This window comes from Silene latifolia, chromosome 3 (assembly GCF_048544455.1).
Source record: "Silene latifolia isolate original U9 population chromosome 3, ASM4854445v1, whole genome shotgun sequence".
Classification (NCBI taxonomy): Eukaryota; Viridiplantae; Streptophyta; class Magnoliopsida; order Caryophyllales; family Caryophyllaceae; genus Silene; species Silene latifolia.
The window spans coordinates 23,792,098-23,811,955 of NC_133528.1; the positions used below are offsets into that span (position 1 = coordinate 23,792,098).

General features: G+C 36.3%; 4 protein-coding genes across 4 annotated transcripts; all 4 read right to left on the minus strand.

The window, feature by feature from the left end:
• Positions 1–295: 295 nt before the first annotated feature.
• Positions 296–2,064, minus strand: LOC141647390 (large ribosomal subunit protein eL42-like). Its single transcript, XM_074455541.1, has 4 exons — positions 1,892–2,064; positions 803–982; positions 639–713; positions 296–531 (listed from the first exon to the last, which is right to left on the minus strand). Exons 1-4 carry the CDS (start codon positions 1,892–1,894, stop codon positions 472–474), a joined length of 318 nt encoding a protein of 105 aa, XP_074311642.1. The 5' UTR covers positions 1,895–2,064; the 3' UTR covers positions 296–471.
• Positions 2,065–2,595: 531 nt separating this feature from the next.
• Positions 2,596–4,425, minus strand: LOC141647391 (aspartic proteinase nepenthesin-1). The gene has a single exon (XM_074455543.1). It carries the CDS (start codon positions 4,171–4,173, stop codon positions 2,782–2,784), a length of 1,392 nt encoding a protein of 463 aa, XP_074311644.1. The 5' UTR covers positions 4,174–4,425; the 3' UTR covers positions 2,596–2,781.
• Positions 4,426–6,281: 1,856 nt separating this feature from the next.
• On the minus strand, positions 6,282–11,764 carry LOC141647393 (uncharacterized). The gene is made up of 4 exons (XM_074455544.1): positions 11,414–11,764; positions 9,170–9,385; positions 7,654–7,873; positions 6,282–6,738 (listed from the first exon to the last, which is right to left on the minus strand). Exons 1-4 carry the CDS (start codon positions 11,527–11,529, stop codon positions 6,514–6,516), a joined length of 777 nt encoding a protein of 258 aa, XP_074311645.1. The 5' UTR covers positions 11,530–11,764; the 3' UTR covers positions 6,282–6,513.
• A 1,431-nt stretch (positions 11,765–13,195) lies between these two features.
• LOC141647394 (uncharacterized) lies at positions 13,196–19,763 on the minus strand. The gene is made up of 11 exons (XM_074455545.1): positions 19,374–19,763; positions 16,574–16,738; positions 16,267–16,385; positions 15,547–15,621; positions 14,980–15,073; positions 14,841–14,900; positions 14,518–14,583; positions 14,311–14,409; positions 13,889–13,933; positions 13,637–13,739; positions 13,196–13,540 (listed from the first exon to the last, which is right to left on the minus strand). Exons 1-11 carry the CDS (start codon positions 19,491–19,493, stop codon positions 13,446–13,448), a joined length of 1,041 nt encoding a protein of 346 aa, XP_074311646.1. The 5' UTR covers positions 19,494–19,763; the 3' UTR covers positions 13,196–13,445.
• Positions 19,764–19,858: the final 95 nt, after the last annotated feature.

Consider the following 19,858-nt stretch of genomic DNA (forward strand, 5'->3'; position numbering starts at 1 on the left):
TTTTCCTTAAAAAACAGAATGCTGACCTTTTAGAGGTTATTAAAATGTCGGATATCTCTACCTCGATACAGGGCAATATGATGCTCCTCAATCATTAAACTAAACTACCCTGTTAAAATTGCAGTATTAAAAAACCGGTGTGTGAACCTTCATTGAAGAAAAGTTCTTGCGATGTGGCACATGTTATAAGCATGCAGCAGACGTTTTAAGTTTTTAAAACAATTTGTAATGAAAATGGTTTCAATTAAGAGACCTTAGAATTTCACCAGTTCGATGGTGAAATGGGGAAAAAAGCTGAAACAACCAGACATTTCATAGATACGAACCTACGAAGGAATACCAAAATCGAAAACATCAGCTAGCAGTAACATAAATCCAACAATTAAATAGTTCAAGCTTAAACAAGTATCTTGGACATGAAAAGACCTGAAAAGGAGACGTAAACAAAAACCGAACAACCTTCCGGGGCAATTAAAAGAGAGATGTACCCTTTCCCTTCTTGTCTCCACCAATTTCAAAATGCTTGCACCTCTGGAAAACATGATCAAAACAAATCATTAGCGCACAAAACAAAAAGATCACGAGGAAAAACAATACTCGTACTAGTTTCAAATAGGATTATCGTAAAGAAACAAAACCTTGATGGGATGCTGGGAAACATGCTTGCATGACTGGCATTGTAGCCTCAACACAATCTTCTTAGTTGTCTTAGCCTGTTCAACAAATAGAGCACGTCAATGATATGACACCAGAGAGAAACTTCATAAGAACAAACCCTAATAAACACAATCAAAGTCTATACCTTCTTGTGGAAGACGGGCTTAGTCTGACCACCATATCCTGACTGCTTACGGTCATAACGCCTCTTCCCTTGAGCAGCCAAACTGTCCTTACCCTTCTTGTATTGGGTCACCTTGTGCTGGGTATGCTTCCTGCATTCCTTGTTCTTACAGTATGTCTTCTTCAACTTGGGAACATTCACCTACCAGCAAACCCAAGCAACATAAGTACTATATATGATCAGAGAGAGCATCTCGACTTCTTTACGACTATACGAATGATCAGAATTACACAGGAATGGTAACTGGTACAATAGGCTGTGATTTTCAAAGGTATGCGAACAACAGTATGGTGTTTGGTTTGTTAACCGGGTTTGAGTGAAACGGTGATTGACAAACTAAAGCATTGTTCAGGGTTTGGTAGAACTATCAGCAATCAAATTAAGAACCCTTTTTGAAAATACTACTGGCTGCAGGTAATAAAGGATACATTGCTAAGACGTGATAGAAGGTTCGGTCGAACAAGAACCAAACAAACCTTAGAGTCATTTATTTTAAACAATTTGCAGTTTTGTAAAACTTGAATAGAGAAATGAAGTTCCAAAATAGACAAGCCAATTTGTGCAGCGAAGCGAGTGTTTACTCTGAAATCCGAACCCATTTCGCCGACTTTACTTACTCTATATTTACTCAAGAGTATTTTAATCAAAGTAAATAAATGAACAGAATCGGTATTATTTTACATCTAAACATTAAATTTATTACAATAAAAAAAAATCTGAAATTGATGATACAGAAGGATGAATCTACTAATTGAATCGCGTAACATTTCGAGAGCTAGAACTGAATCGATTAACCATATATACATACACCAACTACAATCTAATTGATACTTGAATTTATAACAATTAAGCACAAAAAGTTGAAATAACACAAATCTATCTTCTAGACTATCATAATCTCATCAAAATCCAGCTATTACAACACAAATCACGCAAAATTGAAAATCACCAGAGTAAATTAAACTGTAAAATGAAAGGAAGAAGAAATAAAAACAAGATAAATCCGACTAAATAAGATTAATTGAAAAATAAATGAAGGAGAAAGAGTACCATGGTGACGAAAATCGAGAGGAAGGAAGGAAGGAATGAAGAAAATAGAGAAACCCTAGTTGTGAAAGAGGGGATTATATTTTACGGCGATTATAAGTAAGGGTTTTGGTTATCCGTTTGGGCTCAACATTTTGGACCTGCCCTATTTCACTCTCACTTCGGAGTTCGGATCCATCAACCATTTTTTTAACGGTCTCATATAAGATCAGTCTCATTAAAACGAATACCGACAATTTAGTATAGAGTATGGCCTAAATTATTGGTATAATGAGGTTTCATCCCAAAAAAATAATACGGAGTAATTCATTTTTATTTGAGCTTAATAATTAATTATAATTTGTTGTATATATATGGTCGATAAAAAATAAGGAAAAACCCGATTTAAGATGAACAAACTCGATTGATGTATTGAAGTGTGTTCTAAGGATCCATGGGCATTAGAATTATTTGGTGACCCTCTTTGAAATTATATGTTGGGTGAAGTACAACACAAAAATTCCGATTCTTTGTTCCATTTTAAAGTCTCATTTCGTATTCACTATCTTTATTTTGTGACACATAAATCTCATATGATATTTATACGGTTATTATTATGGTTAAAGCTTATGTGTCAAACAAAAAGCTAGTGGGATACTCCATTAAACACCAAAATCACAAAAATGAGACAGAATCCGAACTTGAATGAAAAAAAAAACTAAAAAAAATAGATGATGTGACAATTTGGCATACATGAATAGTGAATAAGAAACATAAACCTACAACAAACAAGCTTACATCTTATTGAAACAAATTGTCTTTTAAACCTAAAACAATAAAATGAGTACTCCAAATCACTAAGTAAATCATAATATACAAACATATGAATGATGTGATGATCATAAATCAATAAATCATAATGCATCACATTGAGTAGGAATGAAAGACAATGATTCCTTAGCAAGATCATAGACAGCCATTATATTTTGTTGTTGAACATTTCCAAGTATTGACATTCCACTTGAACTCCCCATTGCTAAACAAAGTATTCCAATACTTGTATCTCCAATCAAGTAATTCTCACTTGGTATATCCAAATTTGCATCCTTAAAATGGAAGATCATCTTTGGAACCTCTAAACTTGATGTATCTTTAGGCATTTTGAAGCAAAGATCAAGCCCGGCCGAACCCGAATCATCCAATGGGAGGTTCATTTGTGAGGTAAATGCCTTTTTAACTTGGGTAAATACTTTGTCTTCTAAGTATGTTATTGTTGTTCCTGAATCAATGATCATCCCACCACTTCCATCATCATTTAGGGCAAGTGTGTCTTTGCTTATAGGCAATTTTGTGGACCCTACACTAATCCCTTCAAGTGTAAGGTAATAAAATGAGGGTTGTGATGGGTTTTGGCTTAGTGGGGTGGTAATTATGTCACTTGCTTTAACATCACTAAGATTTGATGATTTTGTATTGGTATCAACTAAGGAGCCCATTAATAATGTACTAGTTTTGGATCCATCAACTGAGGTTAAACAATATGAGAATTTGGGTTCATCTAATTGTGACACTAATGATAATGGGCCTCGGCCCAATCCAACTAGACCCGACCCTTGGTTAAACCCGCTACCCTCATTGTCCTCACCACACCCGAACCCAATGTTGGGTACTGAGACCTTGTCTGAGCCTGAGCCTGACCCGAAGGTGAAGGTGTCGGTGGCTAGGACGCCTTGGGTGGAGGAATAGTCACCATATGTGTACATATATTGGCACCCATCATCACAAGTTGATGTAGGGAGGTCTTGGCAAAGGTTACTAGAACAAGATAGTTTAGAGAAAGTAGAGGAGTTCGAGGGATCGAACACCGGTGTAGGTTGATCAAAACATTGTTCACAAGGCTTACATTGGGTCCAAATTAGATCACTACCCGTATCCATTATAGCATAAAATGAGTTGGGTGGTGACCCAATTGCAATATTCATTAAAAATTCTCCATTTCCTGGATGAACTTTGGACGCTACATCACTCGAACCTGAACCTGAATCTGAATCCAATATCATCATAGCATTCAATCTTTGTAACCTAGGCCTTCCACGGTCGATACCCCGTTGAATCCTCTCCAACATGGTGTAATTAGACCCATGATCAACATGCTTAAGCTCGACTCGAAACCCAATTTTGCTTAAAGTTGCTTCATTATTAATGAGTCTCCTAGAGGTGGAAACAATTGGTGTAGCAATGAAGTATATCAAGATTAAAGTAAATAGCATGAGCTTAAGCAAAGAATGCATTGAATATAGATTCATTTTGTTGTACTTAGTTTTATGAACTTGGTTAATAAGTAGAGATTATGAGGTGTTTAAGTATATGGATTAGTAAATATAACCGTTTAACCAAGATTGGAGAAGAGAGAATTAAGGGAGCAAATATATTTGAGTTTGAAAAAATTGGTTTAACGAATATATTTTCAGTGACGAGTAAGAAGAACATATAGGAAGGTGAGAATAATCACAACGAATAGGAGAAAATGGCGTAAGGTAGTTGGGAAAAGACTACATTTGGACTCAAGATTGCGCAACTTATTTATGTGACAAATATCATGTCAGTGCATACTCGAGTGTTACGTACTTGTTAAGTTGTTATTATGCTTATATGGTACATTTAGTCTTTTTTCAATAAGTCTTCCGAGAGACAGTTTCTAGTGTTACAAACACGTGTACCATATTAGAGTTATATCCATTGATAGTTTTCTCCTTTTTAATTTCGAAATTTGTTTCTTTTGAGATGTGTCTAGACTTTTAGATGATAATAAGTGAAGAATGATGTCGTTGGAACATAATAAAAATCGTCTTTGTATTGCTTTGTAGATCATTAAGTAATTTTCTTTTGGATAACGGTGATTATCTCTACTTTTATCGTGAAGAGTACTCCGTAATAGTTGTAAATTATAATATCTACAGTAGCTAATAATTTGTGAAAAAGTGAGATTTTAAACATGCAATATTAGAATATAAAGGTGAGGAGTAAGTTTACACTCATAACTTTTTGATGCAATTTTGAAATCATTAATACATTATCGTGGTATTGTGTTTTCAGTTTTCCTATACAAAGAAAAAAGAGACTTCATAAAAAATATTCTAACTCTTCCACCTAAAACACAATCCAATTAGACAGTAATCGATATTTTCTAAAGACAACATTCTTTTTCCAAACCGCTTAGTGCTTAATCGTTAAAAGGAGCAAAGTGGTTATACACCTATCCATCCATTTAACCAGAACCTAAACAAAGGCAATCAATAATGTTGATCTATTAATGACTTATAAATCCATCCATTTAACTAGAACCTAATCAATAATGGTTGCTTTGTTTAGCATTATTATGATTAATCCATCAAGATTCCTTGTCAATTTGCTAGAATCTAATTCTAAAGCATGAATTTTAATTGGAAAACATCTCAAACATCAATTTCTTTTTAAGGTCCATAACAAAATGATTGATTAAAGTGTTGCTATAAAATAAGTTGATTGGATATAAATGGGACAAGTTTGGTGGACTACCTACAAGAAAGCCGATGTTGTCTCTTAGGTCGTTTTTGTTTGGTTTACAAGCATTGTTTTCTTTCATGTCTTTTTATTATTATTATTCATGATTACATGGTTAGGTTTGAAATAATGGACATGTACCGATGTACGTATCAATTACTCGTATCATTGTTACTTCATGTTGCTTAATTGACAAGTTTTCTTTCTTGATTGGAAAATTGTGCTAAGCCTCAAGAGAAGTGTAATTAAATAATTTGTCCACCTAACTACTTGTTAGCATACATGGCAAGGGGATTATATACCATAATCGGTGGTGAACACCCCGATTTACAAAGATTTTTTTTTAAGTCGTAAAAAAGTCAGGCAGATAACTACCTATTAGGATGGAGATAGTACACGAAATACCAATGAGGTTGAAGTAATCATGTTTTGGAATTTGAAAACGTATCAAAAATGAATTGAGTTGAAGATAATGCCTTATTAATTGTTTTTTTCTTTTGTTGTTGACAAAGTACTCTATTGATTCAATGATAAATTATGACTTGGTTTGGTCACAAGGAGATTGTTCCTGTTGCCAAAAAAAGGGGAATGTTCCAACAAAAATGGGCAAGGGAAAACGACACTAGAAAGAATTTTCCCTCCTACTCAAACTAAAAGTGATTACTGACGAAGAAGAACATTTAGAAGCATGGTTCTAAAACGGAAAATAAAATCAAGTCCTAACCGGCTGTTGGTACCACTGTGCTGTGCTTGCTTGGGGAACCAAACTGGTTGTACCTGTGATGATATGAGAAAAAAGGCTGATATATATCCGGCTGTTGGTACCACTGTGCTCTCTTGGAGAACCAAACTGGTTGTACCTGTGACGGTATGAGGAAAAAGGCTGGTATACATTGATAGAACATTGAACAACTTAATACTGATGAATTCAGTTTCTTTTTTTCTTTTTGAAACATTCAGGCGAGATAAGCTTAGTCTAGATATGAACCGATAGAATTACAAGAGCAACAAAGCTTTTCTACCTGGGTTTCAACATTGTTACATCCCAGGGAATCAAATTTGAAACTACATTAATCAAGAGGAAAGCCCAACCTTGGCTATGTTCAATTTCTACCCGGCAATATCCGATTGGCTCGCTCTTCTTCCTCCTCGTGCTTCTTTCTCCAAACAACATCTTCCTTTTGTCGCTGAAGTAACCCTAGCTCCCGCTGGCGTTCTTCCAATTCTCGCTTGAGTTCTAGAGCTTCTCTTCTTTGAGACTCTTGGACTCTCCTTCGGTTCTCTTCTAGCATCTTATCGAGCTCTTCTCTCTCCCTTCTTGCTTGTTCCTATTAAAGATTTCACAATAGACGATATCTATTCATGAGAAATTAACACAACAGATATAGCCATGGACTCCGAAAATCCAGACTCGTTAAATGTAAGGTAGAGCTTAAGATGACTACATGTCAGATAAAAAATAAAGGAATCCACAATAAGCTTATGGAATCTTGATGATTTTTGAGGAAAAAAACAAATTTCAGGATATCAGATCAGAATATAAAGTACTAGGTTGGATTTATTAAAAAAAAAAAAGTACAGTTAGATGTAGTATTTACATTTACACATGACTACATGAGCAGAAAATTGCTCTTCCAAAAGAGTTAATCTCCAACGGAGCCAAAGACTCATTATTCTTTGGCTGCGGATTATGATTGAATAAAGCAAATTGGATCACTAAACTGGTTGCGCTTCTTTTCATTGTGAAGTGGAGGCTATTCCATGCAATTCTCGACGCCAATTTTCACTATGGGTCATCTGTTAATGGCCTCTCTATGTTAGGTAAGGAAACATAGACTCAACCCCTTACCTCGCCATTTGCAAGAACCCTTGAAATACAAGGACATGTAGTTAGGGTTGTGTTGGGAATCTTGGGATGCAAGTTCCTTCCTCAAATTCATGGAAATTTCCTTGAATTGTTTGGTTGTGCAAGAAAGTCATTTCCAATAGAAATTTCAACTTACCAAAGAGGAGTAAATAACCCCTTCCTCCATTTTCTCGGGAATTGGAATTTTATGAAAAATTTCAAGTTCCATCATTTTGTAAAAAGAAAAAAAAAGTTGCCCTATTTTCATATCCTAGGATTTTTCAATCCCGTAATATATAGAGTATATCAAATAACCACGTAGAGTTCAGAATTTGTTAGCAGCGCCACAGGTGATCAAGGAAAAAGAAAAAACTCGAAGAAATGTTGATTTACTCACTTCTATCTGCCGTGCCTCAATTAAAGCAGTCTCCTTCTCTTTCTTGAGCTGAGCAGCTACATCATCAAATAATTTCTTATGTGCTTCCTCTGTGCGCCTTTCAATTTCTAGCTTAGTATCTTCAGAATTCAATCTCTCCTCAACATTTTTCCGAATGGCTTCTTCTATCCTCTTCGCAGTTTCTTCTTCCAGTAGTTTTAGTGCTACTTCATGTTGAATCCTGATAGCAAAACATATGTTAGCAATGCAAAATAGTGATCCACTCTAAATCACAGAACTTTCAGGAAAACCCCTAAAAACCTTTAATTACTTTCTATCCATATCACCAGCACTCATAGAAGAGCCTCCCAAATAATAACTGACATAACCTTTCAGGCATCAGTAGGTTGATATCTAGCTTAAGCAATTAACCATCCAAGTCATACCTCTCTAACAGGTGACTGATCCATAAGAAATCAGATTTAAAGACTGGGGATAGTAGATATACGACGCAGCAATAGATCATCAAATAACAAGTGGATTATAGCAGTAGCATCCTTCAGAAAACCCTGTACAGAAGTTCAAGCAACCTGTAGCCATATTCAGATCTGATTACAAATCCATCAGAGTACAAATCAGTATCACACATCAAGTTAAAAACAGGAGTAGGTCTTCTGTAAAGCGGTTTTACAATAAGACATTGCGAAACCATTTTTTAAAGGGAAGATGTCCATACAAAAACACGGTAGCTGGTGGAAGTTACTATAATAAGGTTATTTAATAAAATAAAGCTTGGTTTTACAATAACACTTGTATAATTTATACAAGAATTTGACTAAAAACGAGTCTTGTATCAGATATGAAAACCGCCTCATTTAAGTTCCTTATATATTCACATTTAATTACTAATGGGAGGTTTCAAATGTATAACTGCCTCATTTAAGTTTTTGTAGCTTAAATATTGCCGAGTACCATACTGCCTGTCAAAGAGACAGTCAGGCAACAAAGTCCAGTCTGACTAAAAGGTAAAGCGCACAGAAGTAAAGGTATCAGAGAGGTCTTCATTGTTGTTTGACAATGCCAGTCCCTCCTAAGACGCTAACAAGACAGAAGCATTGTGTGCTGGCCATCAAGTGGACATGTGATGCGCACAGCCAACAAAATATACCTCTAAGTGAGGGGCCACTAATTCATAGAGACTACAAATTTGGTATGGAGGTAGTACAATTTACGGTATTAGCTTTATTCACTAGAAAAACTGGTCACAAGGAGCAGAAAATATACCTCACAATCTACAAATAGTGGATCATTGAGACAGAGGAGATGAGACATTTATTTATATATCAACCATATACACATAACAGGTACAAATATGAAATACTTCCTCCATCTCATTCATGTGTTTACCTTTTGTATTATCTGCGAGGAGTATTTTAAATAAAGGTAAACAAATGACTGGGAAGGAGGGAGTACCTCATTAGCATCCCCTCAGATTTCAATCCATAAAATTGTTCCATCTCTAGTTTGCTACATTTACCTTTTCTTTTGTTCTTCTTCCTGTTTTTGTTTCTTTAAGGCATCCTTGCGCGCAGCAGATGCAACACTTGGACTTGGAGACTTCTTCGAAGGAGAGAGGGAAGGGCTCCTACTTTTTCTTCTTCTATGACGCCGTGGTGTTGGAGAGCGGACCTTACGACGTTTTATAGGTGAAGGGCTCCTACGGCGACGTGGGGAGCTAGACCTGCTCCTTCTTCTGCAATGGATAACAGTGACAGTGAGCTGGCATATTAGCAGAGCACAGAGCTTAAGATAGTTACTTTTACAGTCTGGAAGATTCCTATATAATTAGGTTTGGATGTTTACCAACAAAGGTACTTGCACAAATCAGTTACACGGTTAAAAAGCGAGAAAAGAGGCCATCTTCTACAGATCATGCATACTCGTTAAATTATATCAAGATAAAGAACACACCAGGTTCACAAGGACACATATACAGAGACAGATTGATTTAAACAATAAGCTTTAACTCAGCTCAGAGCTTCCAAAAATGTCCAATAGGAAACGACATACTATCACTAATCACAGTAAAACTATGATTAAAAGACATTCACAAAGATGTATCCATTCATCCTCTACTCCCGTAGCCTGAATTAAAGTAGGGAAAATTTAAACTTCAATAGCCTGGGGTTCTGAAAATTTTATCACTACATGGAAAAAGTTTGCATGGTTATGCCCAAGTGACCTACAACTCAAGAATGGATAAATCTCATAATATCCAACATTCTTTTCCGATGGCGCTGTTTCAGTCCAACAAATTAGTTGAAGAATTAAACCCATAAGAGATTGAGTGCAACCGTGCGAGGGCATTTGGCCAAGTCATCCAAGCTTCACAATCACATTACTCCAAATAAGAAATTAAAACTAGCCGTCTATAAGCTATAATTAGGCTATTATGTCTCTCAAAGATAGTTGAAAGCACATCTCAACTCGAATGAAGTAGAGTTCTTCCCTCAGAGAATTATACCCAATTATACCTCAAAACTAAATCTAAGGTACAGCCGATTCCAAAGTCAGGTCAAAATAAACCTCGAGATGAACTACAATTGTTCAAGAATATGAACACTTTAAGAGCTCACTCCAATGTCCCGTCCCTATCTCTTACACTTTTAATAAATCACTTGAACACTCTAAATTAAACCAAAAATTGCAAAAACTATACAAATCATGAAATCCTCAGCTAACTATGTCTGCCACACTACTGAATATCAATACAATAACACCATAATTGACTGTTGGAAATAGGGGCTTGGTTGGGGAAGCTCTTTTTTTCTGTCCCACATTGGTGAGGAAAAGAGTGTTTCATATGTTTATATATGTCCACACTCCTTACCATATCACTAGTGGGTCATGGGAGGCTTTTGTGGAAGCTTTGCGAGGTGCTTAATTCAGCTCGCACACGCGCGCGCGCACGTGCCCGGATCCGGATTCGTGATTTGGGATTTGGGAATCGCCTGCGGCGGGCTGTGCCTATCTTTTTGGGCCGGAGCCGAGTTATGTATTGGGCTGTGTTTTTTGTTAGCTGTGTTGAATGAGTCAGTCAAACTGACTGTTAGTGGGGAGAGTCTTACTCCCACTAACTCGGATTGAGGCACAGTTTCAGGAGTCGGTTTTGGGCTCCTGTAACTGCTCCTCTTTTGCTATAAATTCGAGTCTTCAGCAGCTTCAAAAAACACAATAATCATACACTCTTCTCCGTTCTCTCTTCTCTTCTTCTCTCAATATTTCTGAGTAAAGATAAAAATCGTTCCAGGCTTCTCCAGTCTCGAGTGGGCGTTTTCCAGTCTCGAGTGGGCGTTTCTGGAAGGCAGCAGTAGTGTAATCCTTGGGGAACTACCGGTCATCTGCTGATCGCCACCACGGTCGTACCGGAAATAGTTTTCAAGGCAGTGGTTCTCGTCCACGTCACTACTAATCTCGTTCGGTATTCCTAATCTCTTTTACATTGTTACTGCTCTTCCCGAATAACATTGACAACTAAAACATGATCATACATACCCTTTCCGTCTCAGTTATTTGTTTACCTTTTATATTCATTGTGAGAAGTATTTTAATCAAAGGTAAACAAATGATGAGGACGGAGGGAGTAATTTCCAGTAAATCCAGCACGCATCCCTTGATAACAACAAGGGCAACAACAACAATAAATTCTATAAAAACATCGAAAATTGAAAATAATGAAATACGGAGTAGAGTTTAACAAACAAGTAGAGATGAACAATACCTAGTATACGGAGATCGGCTGCGTTCTCGGCGACTACGGCGGCGATGCTGGTGGCGTACAGGCGACGGCGAATGTTTCCGACGATGAGATGGCGACCTTGATACACTCCGAGCCATTTAATTAAAGATTAATTAATGTAATTATTGATATCCTCTTCGTTCTCGCAAAATTACGTGATTAATTTGCCTTCTAAATTACGTCATGTTTTGCCAGATTAAAATCAAAACATAAACCCTAATTTAAGCTGAACACAAGAAATTGAATAAGGAGAAGGAAGACGCAGAAATTGGGTTTATCTGGCGACTGGCGTGGGTTGGCTTGGGCGAATTTGGGTTTATTCTCAGCCGACTGAGTAAGGCTCTGTTTGACATGACACTTCAGGTAATTTATTTGACCAAATTAGCTTATTTGACCAAAATTTCAGCTACCCCATTTTTTTGTAAGTGTTTGACAAGTAGCTTATTTGTCCAAATAAGCTCCTTAAAATGAAATGCTACCTAAGGCCCTGTTCTTTTGGACTGAAACTTATAGGATTCGAATCGAATCGAACTTATAAAATCTGAATCGAATCGAATCAACTTATAGGATCTAAACTGAACTTATTGGATCTGAACTTAACTGAACTTATAGGATCTGAACTTAACTGAACATATAGGATCTAAACTGAACTTATAAGATCTCGAATCGAATCGAATCGAACTAAATTTATAGGATCGAATCGAACTTATTGGATCCGAACTTAATCGAACTTATAGGATCTCGAACTTAATCGAACTTATAGGATCTCGAATCGAACTTATAAGATTTGAAATCAATTGAATCGAACTTATAGGATTCGAATCGAACTTAAATTAAGTGACGTATAGGATCTCGAATCGAACTTATAGGATTCGAATCGAACTTATAGGATTCGAATCGAATCGAATCGAACTTATAGGATCTCGAATCGAACTTATAGGATCTCGAATCGAATCGAACTTATATGATCTCGAATCGAATCGAACTTATAGGATCTGAACTGAATTTATAGGATCTGATCTGAACTTATGGGATCTGAAGTGAACTTAAATTAAGTGACTTTAAGTCCAAAAGAACATGGCCCTAAAGTAGCATTTGAGATTTCAGGTACTTAAAATGAGTTATTTTCCATTTTTCACCCCTTCAGTCAATAATATTAAATAATTATCATATACTTTTACGTCATTTTACCAAAGCCAGCTACCTTTTCAGCTAAGTTTGCCAAACAGTTTTTATATAATCAGTTACCTTATCAGCTCCTAATTTTCAGTTACCTTATCAGTTACCTTTGCAGGTTTCAATTAGCTTTTCAGTTTTCAAGCTAACTTTTCGAATTTCAGCTACCTTTTCAGTTAGTTTTATCAAACAGAGCCTAATTGTTTGGATAAGTTAGACTGAGGGCTGAGACAGTTTTACACAATAATAGGGAAATACGAATCCAAATATAATCTTTTAGTGTGCAAAAATAGTTGCTAAAAGACCCGTTTTACAATAAGTTAGTGTAAAACCGTTTTGCACAAGTATTTGTGTTGTCTGAATACGTTTTCTAGAGTCCGATTGTCTTAACTTATTCGAGCCTCGCAGGAAGGTAGAGACGAAGATATCACGGATAACAGATCACGAGTTTGATTCGTCGCTTCTATATAATATTTACATTGCGCCTTTTTGCCCCGAAACAAAACAAAGAAACTTTAAGTTGTTCGAGCTTTCGTGAGCAATGATCTAGCAACTTTTGTCTGGATGGTAACATTTGAAGAAAATGGAGACGATAAATTTCATTTGTTTGATTAGCAAAATGTGGATCCGTGACCGTGTCAATTACATGGTAATATGATATATTGATAATTTTATACATAAAAATATGGACATGATGGAGACCTCGGCATGATGACCTTTTTTTGTTTCGGAATCTCAGACAAGGATCCATTACACTAACACAATAGTCAACGAAAAAGACGTAATTTGTGGGGTGGAAATGGTACATAGGTGAACAGAGTCACAAGTGACAAGATAATTACGATGTACGTTCACGATTCATAAAACGAGCCACTCTTTCAATTTCTTTCACTATCATTTCCTTCTCTTCTTCAAATTGTTCATCCTCGGAACCTGAACATATGAAGGGTAAGAATTCTAAGAACTTATTACACTATAGGTCTATATATAACAGCTAAGCTTGACGAAAATTGTGAGAGTACACCTAACCTTTTCCCATAGAGAGACTGTTCAGAAGATCCACCAGCTTTTCACAATTTTTTGACAAAATGATTTTGATTTCATGTGTCTTGTTAGGGTTCGCGACAAACACCTGAAGAGGACTAAAATTAGCAGAACACGAGATATTTCTTCGTATAAAGATGAAAAACCGATGGCCTAACGGCACCTCCGACATCAATAACAAAATCTTAATTCTTTAGAACGAATTCAACTAAAGATAGTCATAATAAAATTTAGCACCTTGAAAATGTGGAAGGCTGAAAGTTGAATGTTTTTACTCGAATCCTGTTAAACAATTTCGAAAGGAATTTAAGTCAGACAAAAAGCTAATCACCAACTTTCACCAGCTTCGGAATAATTCAGCGCATCAGACACATTGCAAAACATTACTGGGAAGTAGGTACGAATTTATTCGTTGGCATATAGAATCGTGAGAAAGCACAGAACTCAGAGACTCACAGAGAGGACGTTGTTGTTCTTAAGTTAAATGAGTTGTTTTGCTTTATTCGATAGTATTCCAAAGTCAAAGAATAATAGGCTCTTACGGCAATAGCCCGTTGTTCTTTGGCTTTGGAATATTCCAAAATCGTTATTTTTGCGACATTGTATTGCCTAATAGATGCAGTTATTTCAAAAGCGACTTGGAGGCTCTTAGGGAATACCCTCAATAACATCATGATCACTTTCAAGTAACGTATTTCCAGGATATACTGCTTCATTATACGTGAATTTGGAGGCTCCAAGAGAAAATCTGAAAGAAGCTACAACAGTTAACAACATACTAGTATTAGTTAATAATTTATAGAATGTCAGGCATAAACTACAATTTTGCATAGACGAGAAGTATATGTAGAAAGTTGTCAACAAACCTTGAGGGACTGTCTTCTTGTCACATAGTTGGGGGAGGTTAAAAGCTTTTCGTACATTTCAAAAAACTGAAAAGAGTAGACAGAGATTAGAGCCCAAGATACAGAAGTGATGTATATTAGCCTATAAAACCTGCTCCGTATATATGAGTGTTTTCTAGAAAAAAAAAACGTATACGAGACGGTCTGACAGGTGACACGGATTAGTATCATATAATAAAATGAAAAACACAAGGATTTGGGTCGGTCTCACTCTCACATGTGAGACCGTCTGATACAAGACAATCAAAGCATGGATCTTGGAGTGTCGGGAACATTAGTGGTACCTCGTCATAATGACAAGTTAGATACTCGGACACTTCTTTGCTGTGTTTGGTAAGCAGATCCTGCAATAAATTCTCAAAATGGTTAGAATGAAGTTAATTCATGCACCTAAATGCAACCAGATGCCAAAATCAGACTGACCTTAAATGTGGCGAATGCATCAGATGCGACATCAAAGGTAGGAAGGTCCACATACTTGAAGAAAAACTGAAAGCTTGCAGAGTCCATTATGTATCTGAGAGATACTATAAAAACAATATCTTAGAAAACAGAAAGTTCACTCCACAATGTAGTCTTGCTGATAAATATCGTTACGAGGGGAATAATACCACTTGAGCATGTAAATTTAAATGTATAATTTCTCTTCAAGTACCAACAAATTAATAATGACTACAATGCTTAAGGGACTGAAGCACCAAGGAATTCTTCAGAAAGGGTTACAACAACAACATTACCCCCAAGGGCCAAAGGCGGGGTACAGGAGAGTTAAATGTAGGCAGCCTTACCCGGCTGCCCCCTATGTTAAAAACCATGGAAAGACTGGTTCGGAATGACACATAATGATAATTGTATCATCTAGTTTCAGACAGGGTCACATTGAAGAAAAAGGAAAGCGTGTCTTTTAAGATCTGACTTCTATCCGATATGTCAACTACTAAATAAAAAATGTATATGTAACCAAGCAGCTTAAAGCCTTAAACAACTTACTTTGCAAGTGATTGAAATTTAATGCACTCCCTCAGCATGCTCCCACAAGTCAAGGCCGCCTCTTTGTTATCATAGCTGCTCAAGAGAGGAGACATCCATTGTATTTAGACGACAAAAGAAGCAAGACACAAATATTGAAAAAAAAAAATCAACTGAAAGATAATTTTCATTGACCAGTTAATGTAATTTATGTAAATTAGACACAGATAGACGATCAAGATTGCATGATATCCTTTCTTCTGTTCATGGAATAATCATGCAAGAGAACCAAACATAATCCCGGCTAGCGCGTAACCATTTTATTCCAGGAGGGGAGAAAAAAACGATAACACTGCTTCATCTCAATTTTAACTGAACAAAAGAAAAAGGAAAAAAAAGGTTCCTCCATCAATGAAAAAAAGAGTAATGAAGTTATGCGAAGGAATCTACACACTTGGAGAATATATGACCAATATGCAAGTTGGTAAACTACACAGGAAACTCCAGTCATTGAAGATATACACAAAAGGCCGAGGCTAATCCTAATATGCAATCCTGATCTCTATTAACATCTTGGTTTACAGATGTTCAGTATGAAAAAACATGATCCGTATTGATTGAGATACGACATTTCAAGAATTACTTTAGAGCACTCAAGACAGTAAAAAAGGAAAAAAGAAAAAGTCTACTAAGCAAATGAGGAAAAACAGCAAGAACAGTGACAGCTTTGTTTAGGCTTACCAGACGACAAGAAAGTCCAATAAGTCCAAATTGTTCTCAATGTATTCCACACAGCAATATCTGTCCCCCACTTCTTGTTTTAGTATCACAGACCAACATAAGACGAGATCTTTTCTTGCCTGCGCCAAATACTCAGGGTCAGTGACCAATTAAGTGGACGGCTATTACAGTTTTAAACTTGGTTCGGTGTTCGATTTAGGTCGAGGAGCAAGTTCGAGTTCATGGACTATGTTTTAGTAAGGACAATTCGGTTTGAGGATCAATGGACGGAGCTCAGAACCATGCAACTATGGCTAAACTGATTTACCTGCCAACCAAATACGAGTAGCTTGTGAACTAGAAGGGGGATAACATCATCTTTGCATATTTCAATTGTGAGCTGGAGAATCTGGTCGGGGCTTGGCTCAGCTTCACCATCTCCACAGAGAATGACCTTCATTGCTGAAAAGTTCCTATCGACTTCTTCGAGTGCCTATACCACAACCAATACAAGCAATGAGAAGATGTACTTCTATCTCATTTATATTGCCCCCATTTTCCCTTTGGTCCATCCCAGAAAAATTGGCGTCGTCTTTCTATGTCTAGTAAAATAAAAACCTAACTTATCTGTCCCTAATTAAGTAGCATGATGGCAAAGCTAACCTATATTCTTTTTAAGTCGTGGGACAGAGATGATACTTCCAGTAATTCCTGAATAGGGGACAACAGAAATGGTATGGAGAGGGAACACTACTATAATGACCGCCATTTGAATATTTTCGTATTACACCAAAGTTAATGTTGTTAATGGCCCACTTTTGTCACACATGCTCTTGAGCATTGGCCGTAACTCATTCACCTTAAACAAATGCAGTGTCAAGATGAGTTCGGCATAAACAATAGCTTGCTACTACATACGGCATTTCGAGATGTAACCACAAATTTGAGCTGAGACTGACAATTAAAGAGCCTGCTCAGTGTTCGTGATTCAGATACAGGGCTTGTACTCTCTTTTATGTTGTCTACTTATCTTAATGTTTCATGGTTTGTTTAAATAATTTAAATTCTCTGTACTTTCAACATTGAACTTCCTACACCATCTAAATTTCCAGTAAGAGATTTTGACAAATTCATGTCCATCTTTAGATGACCATAGAGCTTGAAAGCTTCCTCTTTTCTGATTTATTATCTATAGTCATTAGTCAACCATTTTCAAATTTGCAAGTTAGAAACTTAACAACAAAAGCCGTCACGAAATACTCCCTGTTTAAGCAATGCCATCTACTCCCTACATATTCTCTCTTCCATACCTCTCAGGGCTCTCACGTCAAGTGATCAATTAGTCGGACTCAACTAAGGTACAAGCCAACCATATAAATCTTAAGAACTGCAAACTAAACTCAGAAACTAAGTTTTGAACAGACCATCCAAAAAACAAAGAGAAAGTGCGCGTTATATTTCAATATCAATAGTTCAATACAGCTAGTCATAAAATCCCATCAAAAGAGATGGGCTACACAACATCATTCAACAAGCTACATTCAGCCTACCAATCTTAAACTAAGAGGGTAAAATGCAAAAATACAAAAAAAATAAAAAAATAAATAATAATAATAATATTGCAATCTCCCCTTTATTCATGACAATTACAAGCTACATTCGGCCCACATTTAAATCGTAAGTGAATAATAATACAACACAAATATGCAAGGCTCAACAACCTTTTTGAGCTTCCCGGATATACCAATACACTCACACTGTTGGAGATTTTCTAACAATAAGAGACTATATGTCTCGCATATGATAATTATGGGTGGTTTATCCCAAGAGAAGTGTCCTTTCAAGGAGGCATATACATATTTCCTATATAAATAGGAGTCATTTGGTTCAACCAACCATACGGAAAAACATATGGGATTTTAGACACTCTGCTTGAGGAAATCTGTTTGTACCCCCCGGTATCAAGACACTCTACATTGTCTACCAATTAGCCCAAACCAAAACTCTCTAACATTCATAGGTTTCCAAACTCCCAACTTTCATTGCCAATATTAGCTTTAAAAGGCGTGATACGCAACGAGGGCACGAGGCCTATGGAGACAAGGATGCAAGGTGCGAAGAAAAGGCATGGAACTTATGCACACGAGCGCATTGTTTTTGCAAACAAACTTGTAACTTCAAATTAAAATTGTGCAACAATGGCCTTTTTTAGATTTTGAAGAGGACTAATATGTAAGGAAAAGACATAATAAAAGATCCCAAAGAAAAACAAAGAGCATAGTAATGTGTATCACTAGCTCGGTCTTGTATGTGTCTTACGCCAATGCACGCCTGAGGTGTGCTTTTAAAACCTAAATTATTAATTAATATTGTAAAAGCTTGTGATTATATTCCAAAAAGGCCATAAAATTGCAAGCTCTTTGACAGACACCCCCAGACATTCAATAGTCCACCCATGAGCAGAGTTTTAAAAAGCTTTAAGCTTTCAATTGTCACATTAACTTCTGATGATGAGCAAACATAACATTACTCCAGCGCCTCAAAGGCTCTTCCTATGGTAGGGTAAGGTATCGGCATATCATATATGCAACTCTAACCGAAAACGTAGATAGGCTTTTTCCCGGAAAACCCATGAAACATAACTTACATCTTCAAAAACTCCTACAAAATCTCAGTAATATTCACATGTGATTGATTATACAATTAATCAACCAAAACCAAAAAGATTACACAACAACATTACCTCAGTGCCTCAATGGCTCCCGCATATTGCGGGGTAACCGGGTAAGGAATGTACGCAAGGTTACCCTTATGTTAGCAACACAAAGAAGCTGTTTTGGAATGACCCAATATGAAATCCATCAAGTTTATACCTTCTACAATTTCACAATGACCATTTGATCATGGTAAATAGCAATCAACCACAATGACAACAATTCAATCCAAAAAAAATCAAAAGTTTAACCCCAGTAACATTAACATCAAATATTCAACCAATCACCAAAATTCAACATACCCACAACAAAATTTACAAAAGGATATACAAAATTGGCATCAAAATACAACATTTAAACAAAATAATAAAAAAATTAAGATGAAGCCAGATAATAAAAAAGAGAAAAATAAACCTTTTCCAGAGCTTTAACTTCAACAACAGTAGGAGAATCAAGAGCCAAGAGGCTGTCTTTTGTAGCTCTAGCAATTTCTTGTGGAGTTTTTGATCTTGGTTTGAAAAATGAAAATGCCATTTTTTGTTTTGTGCTTGTTTTATTTTCTTCTGCAAAATCTGTCTTTTGTTTATGGTGTGAATTGGCGGAAAATCAGGTGATTAAAGAGGAATGAATGTTGCAGATGGTACAAATATTTGATACTCGATGTTTGTGTTTTTGTGATCATTTCACATGGGTTTGTGATTTGTGACTTGTAGTGCTTTCAACCATGGTGGATTGGCATTCCTTACAAGTTTAGACTCGTCAACCTATTTTAAATGTGATTATCTGTCCGGTCTCTCGGTAATTGTCTTGTACAACGGTTTTTTTCGTGTTTGTTTATAAAAAGTGACCACTTTTTGGTTAATGGTGACCACTTTTTGATAAACAGTCACTAATTAACT

Excerpts from the sequence above, each read along its gene's own strand:
- LOC141647390 (XM_074455541.1), bottom strand. Across the intron at positions 714-802 it reads AGCCCGTCTTCCACAAGAAG|GCTAAGACAACTAAGAAGAT; the intron begins GTATAGACTTTG and ends TTTGTTGAACAG. Across the intron at positions 532-638 it reads TTTCCCAGCATCCCATCAAG|AGGTGCAAGCATTTTGAAAT; the intron begins GTTTTGTTTCTT and ends CATGTTTTCCAG.
- LOC141647391 (XM_074455543.1), bottom strand. The coding sequence starts at position 4,173 with ATGAATCTATATTCAATGCATTCTTTGCTTAAGCTCATGCTATTTACT.
- LOC141647393 (XM_074455544.1), bottom strand. The coding sequence starts at position 11,529 with ATGGCTCGGAGTGTATCAAGGTCGCCATCTCATCGTCGGAAACATTCG. Across the intron at positions 7,874-9,169 it reads GAAGAAGAACAAAAGAAAAG|GATTCAACATGAAGTAGCAC; the intron begins GTAAATGTAGCA and ends TTTTGCTATCAG. Across the intron at positions 6,739-7,653 it reads TTGAGGCACGGCAGATAGAA|GAACAAGCAAGAAGGGAGAG; the intron begins GTGAGTAAATCA and ends AATCTTTAATAG.
- LOC141647394 (XM_074455545.1), bottom strand. The coding sequence starts at position 19,493 with ATGGCATTTTCATTTTTCAAACCAAGATCAAAAACTCCACAAGAAATT. Across the intron at positions 14,901-14,979 it reads ATGCATTCGCCACATTTAAG|GATCTGCTTACCAAACACAG; the intron begins GTCAGTCTGATT and ends AATTTATTGCAG. Across the intron at positions 13,541-13,636 it reads CAGTCTCTCTATGGGAAAAG|GTTCCGAGGATGAACAATTT; the intron begins GTTAGGTGTACT and ends TCATATGTTCAG.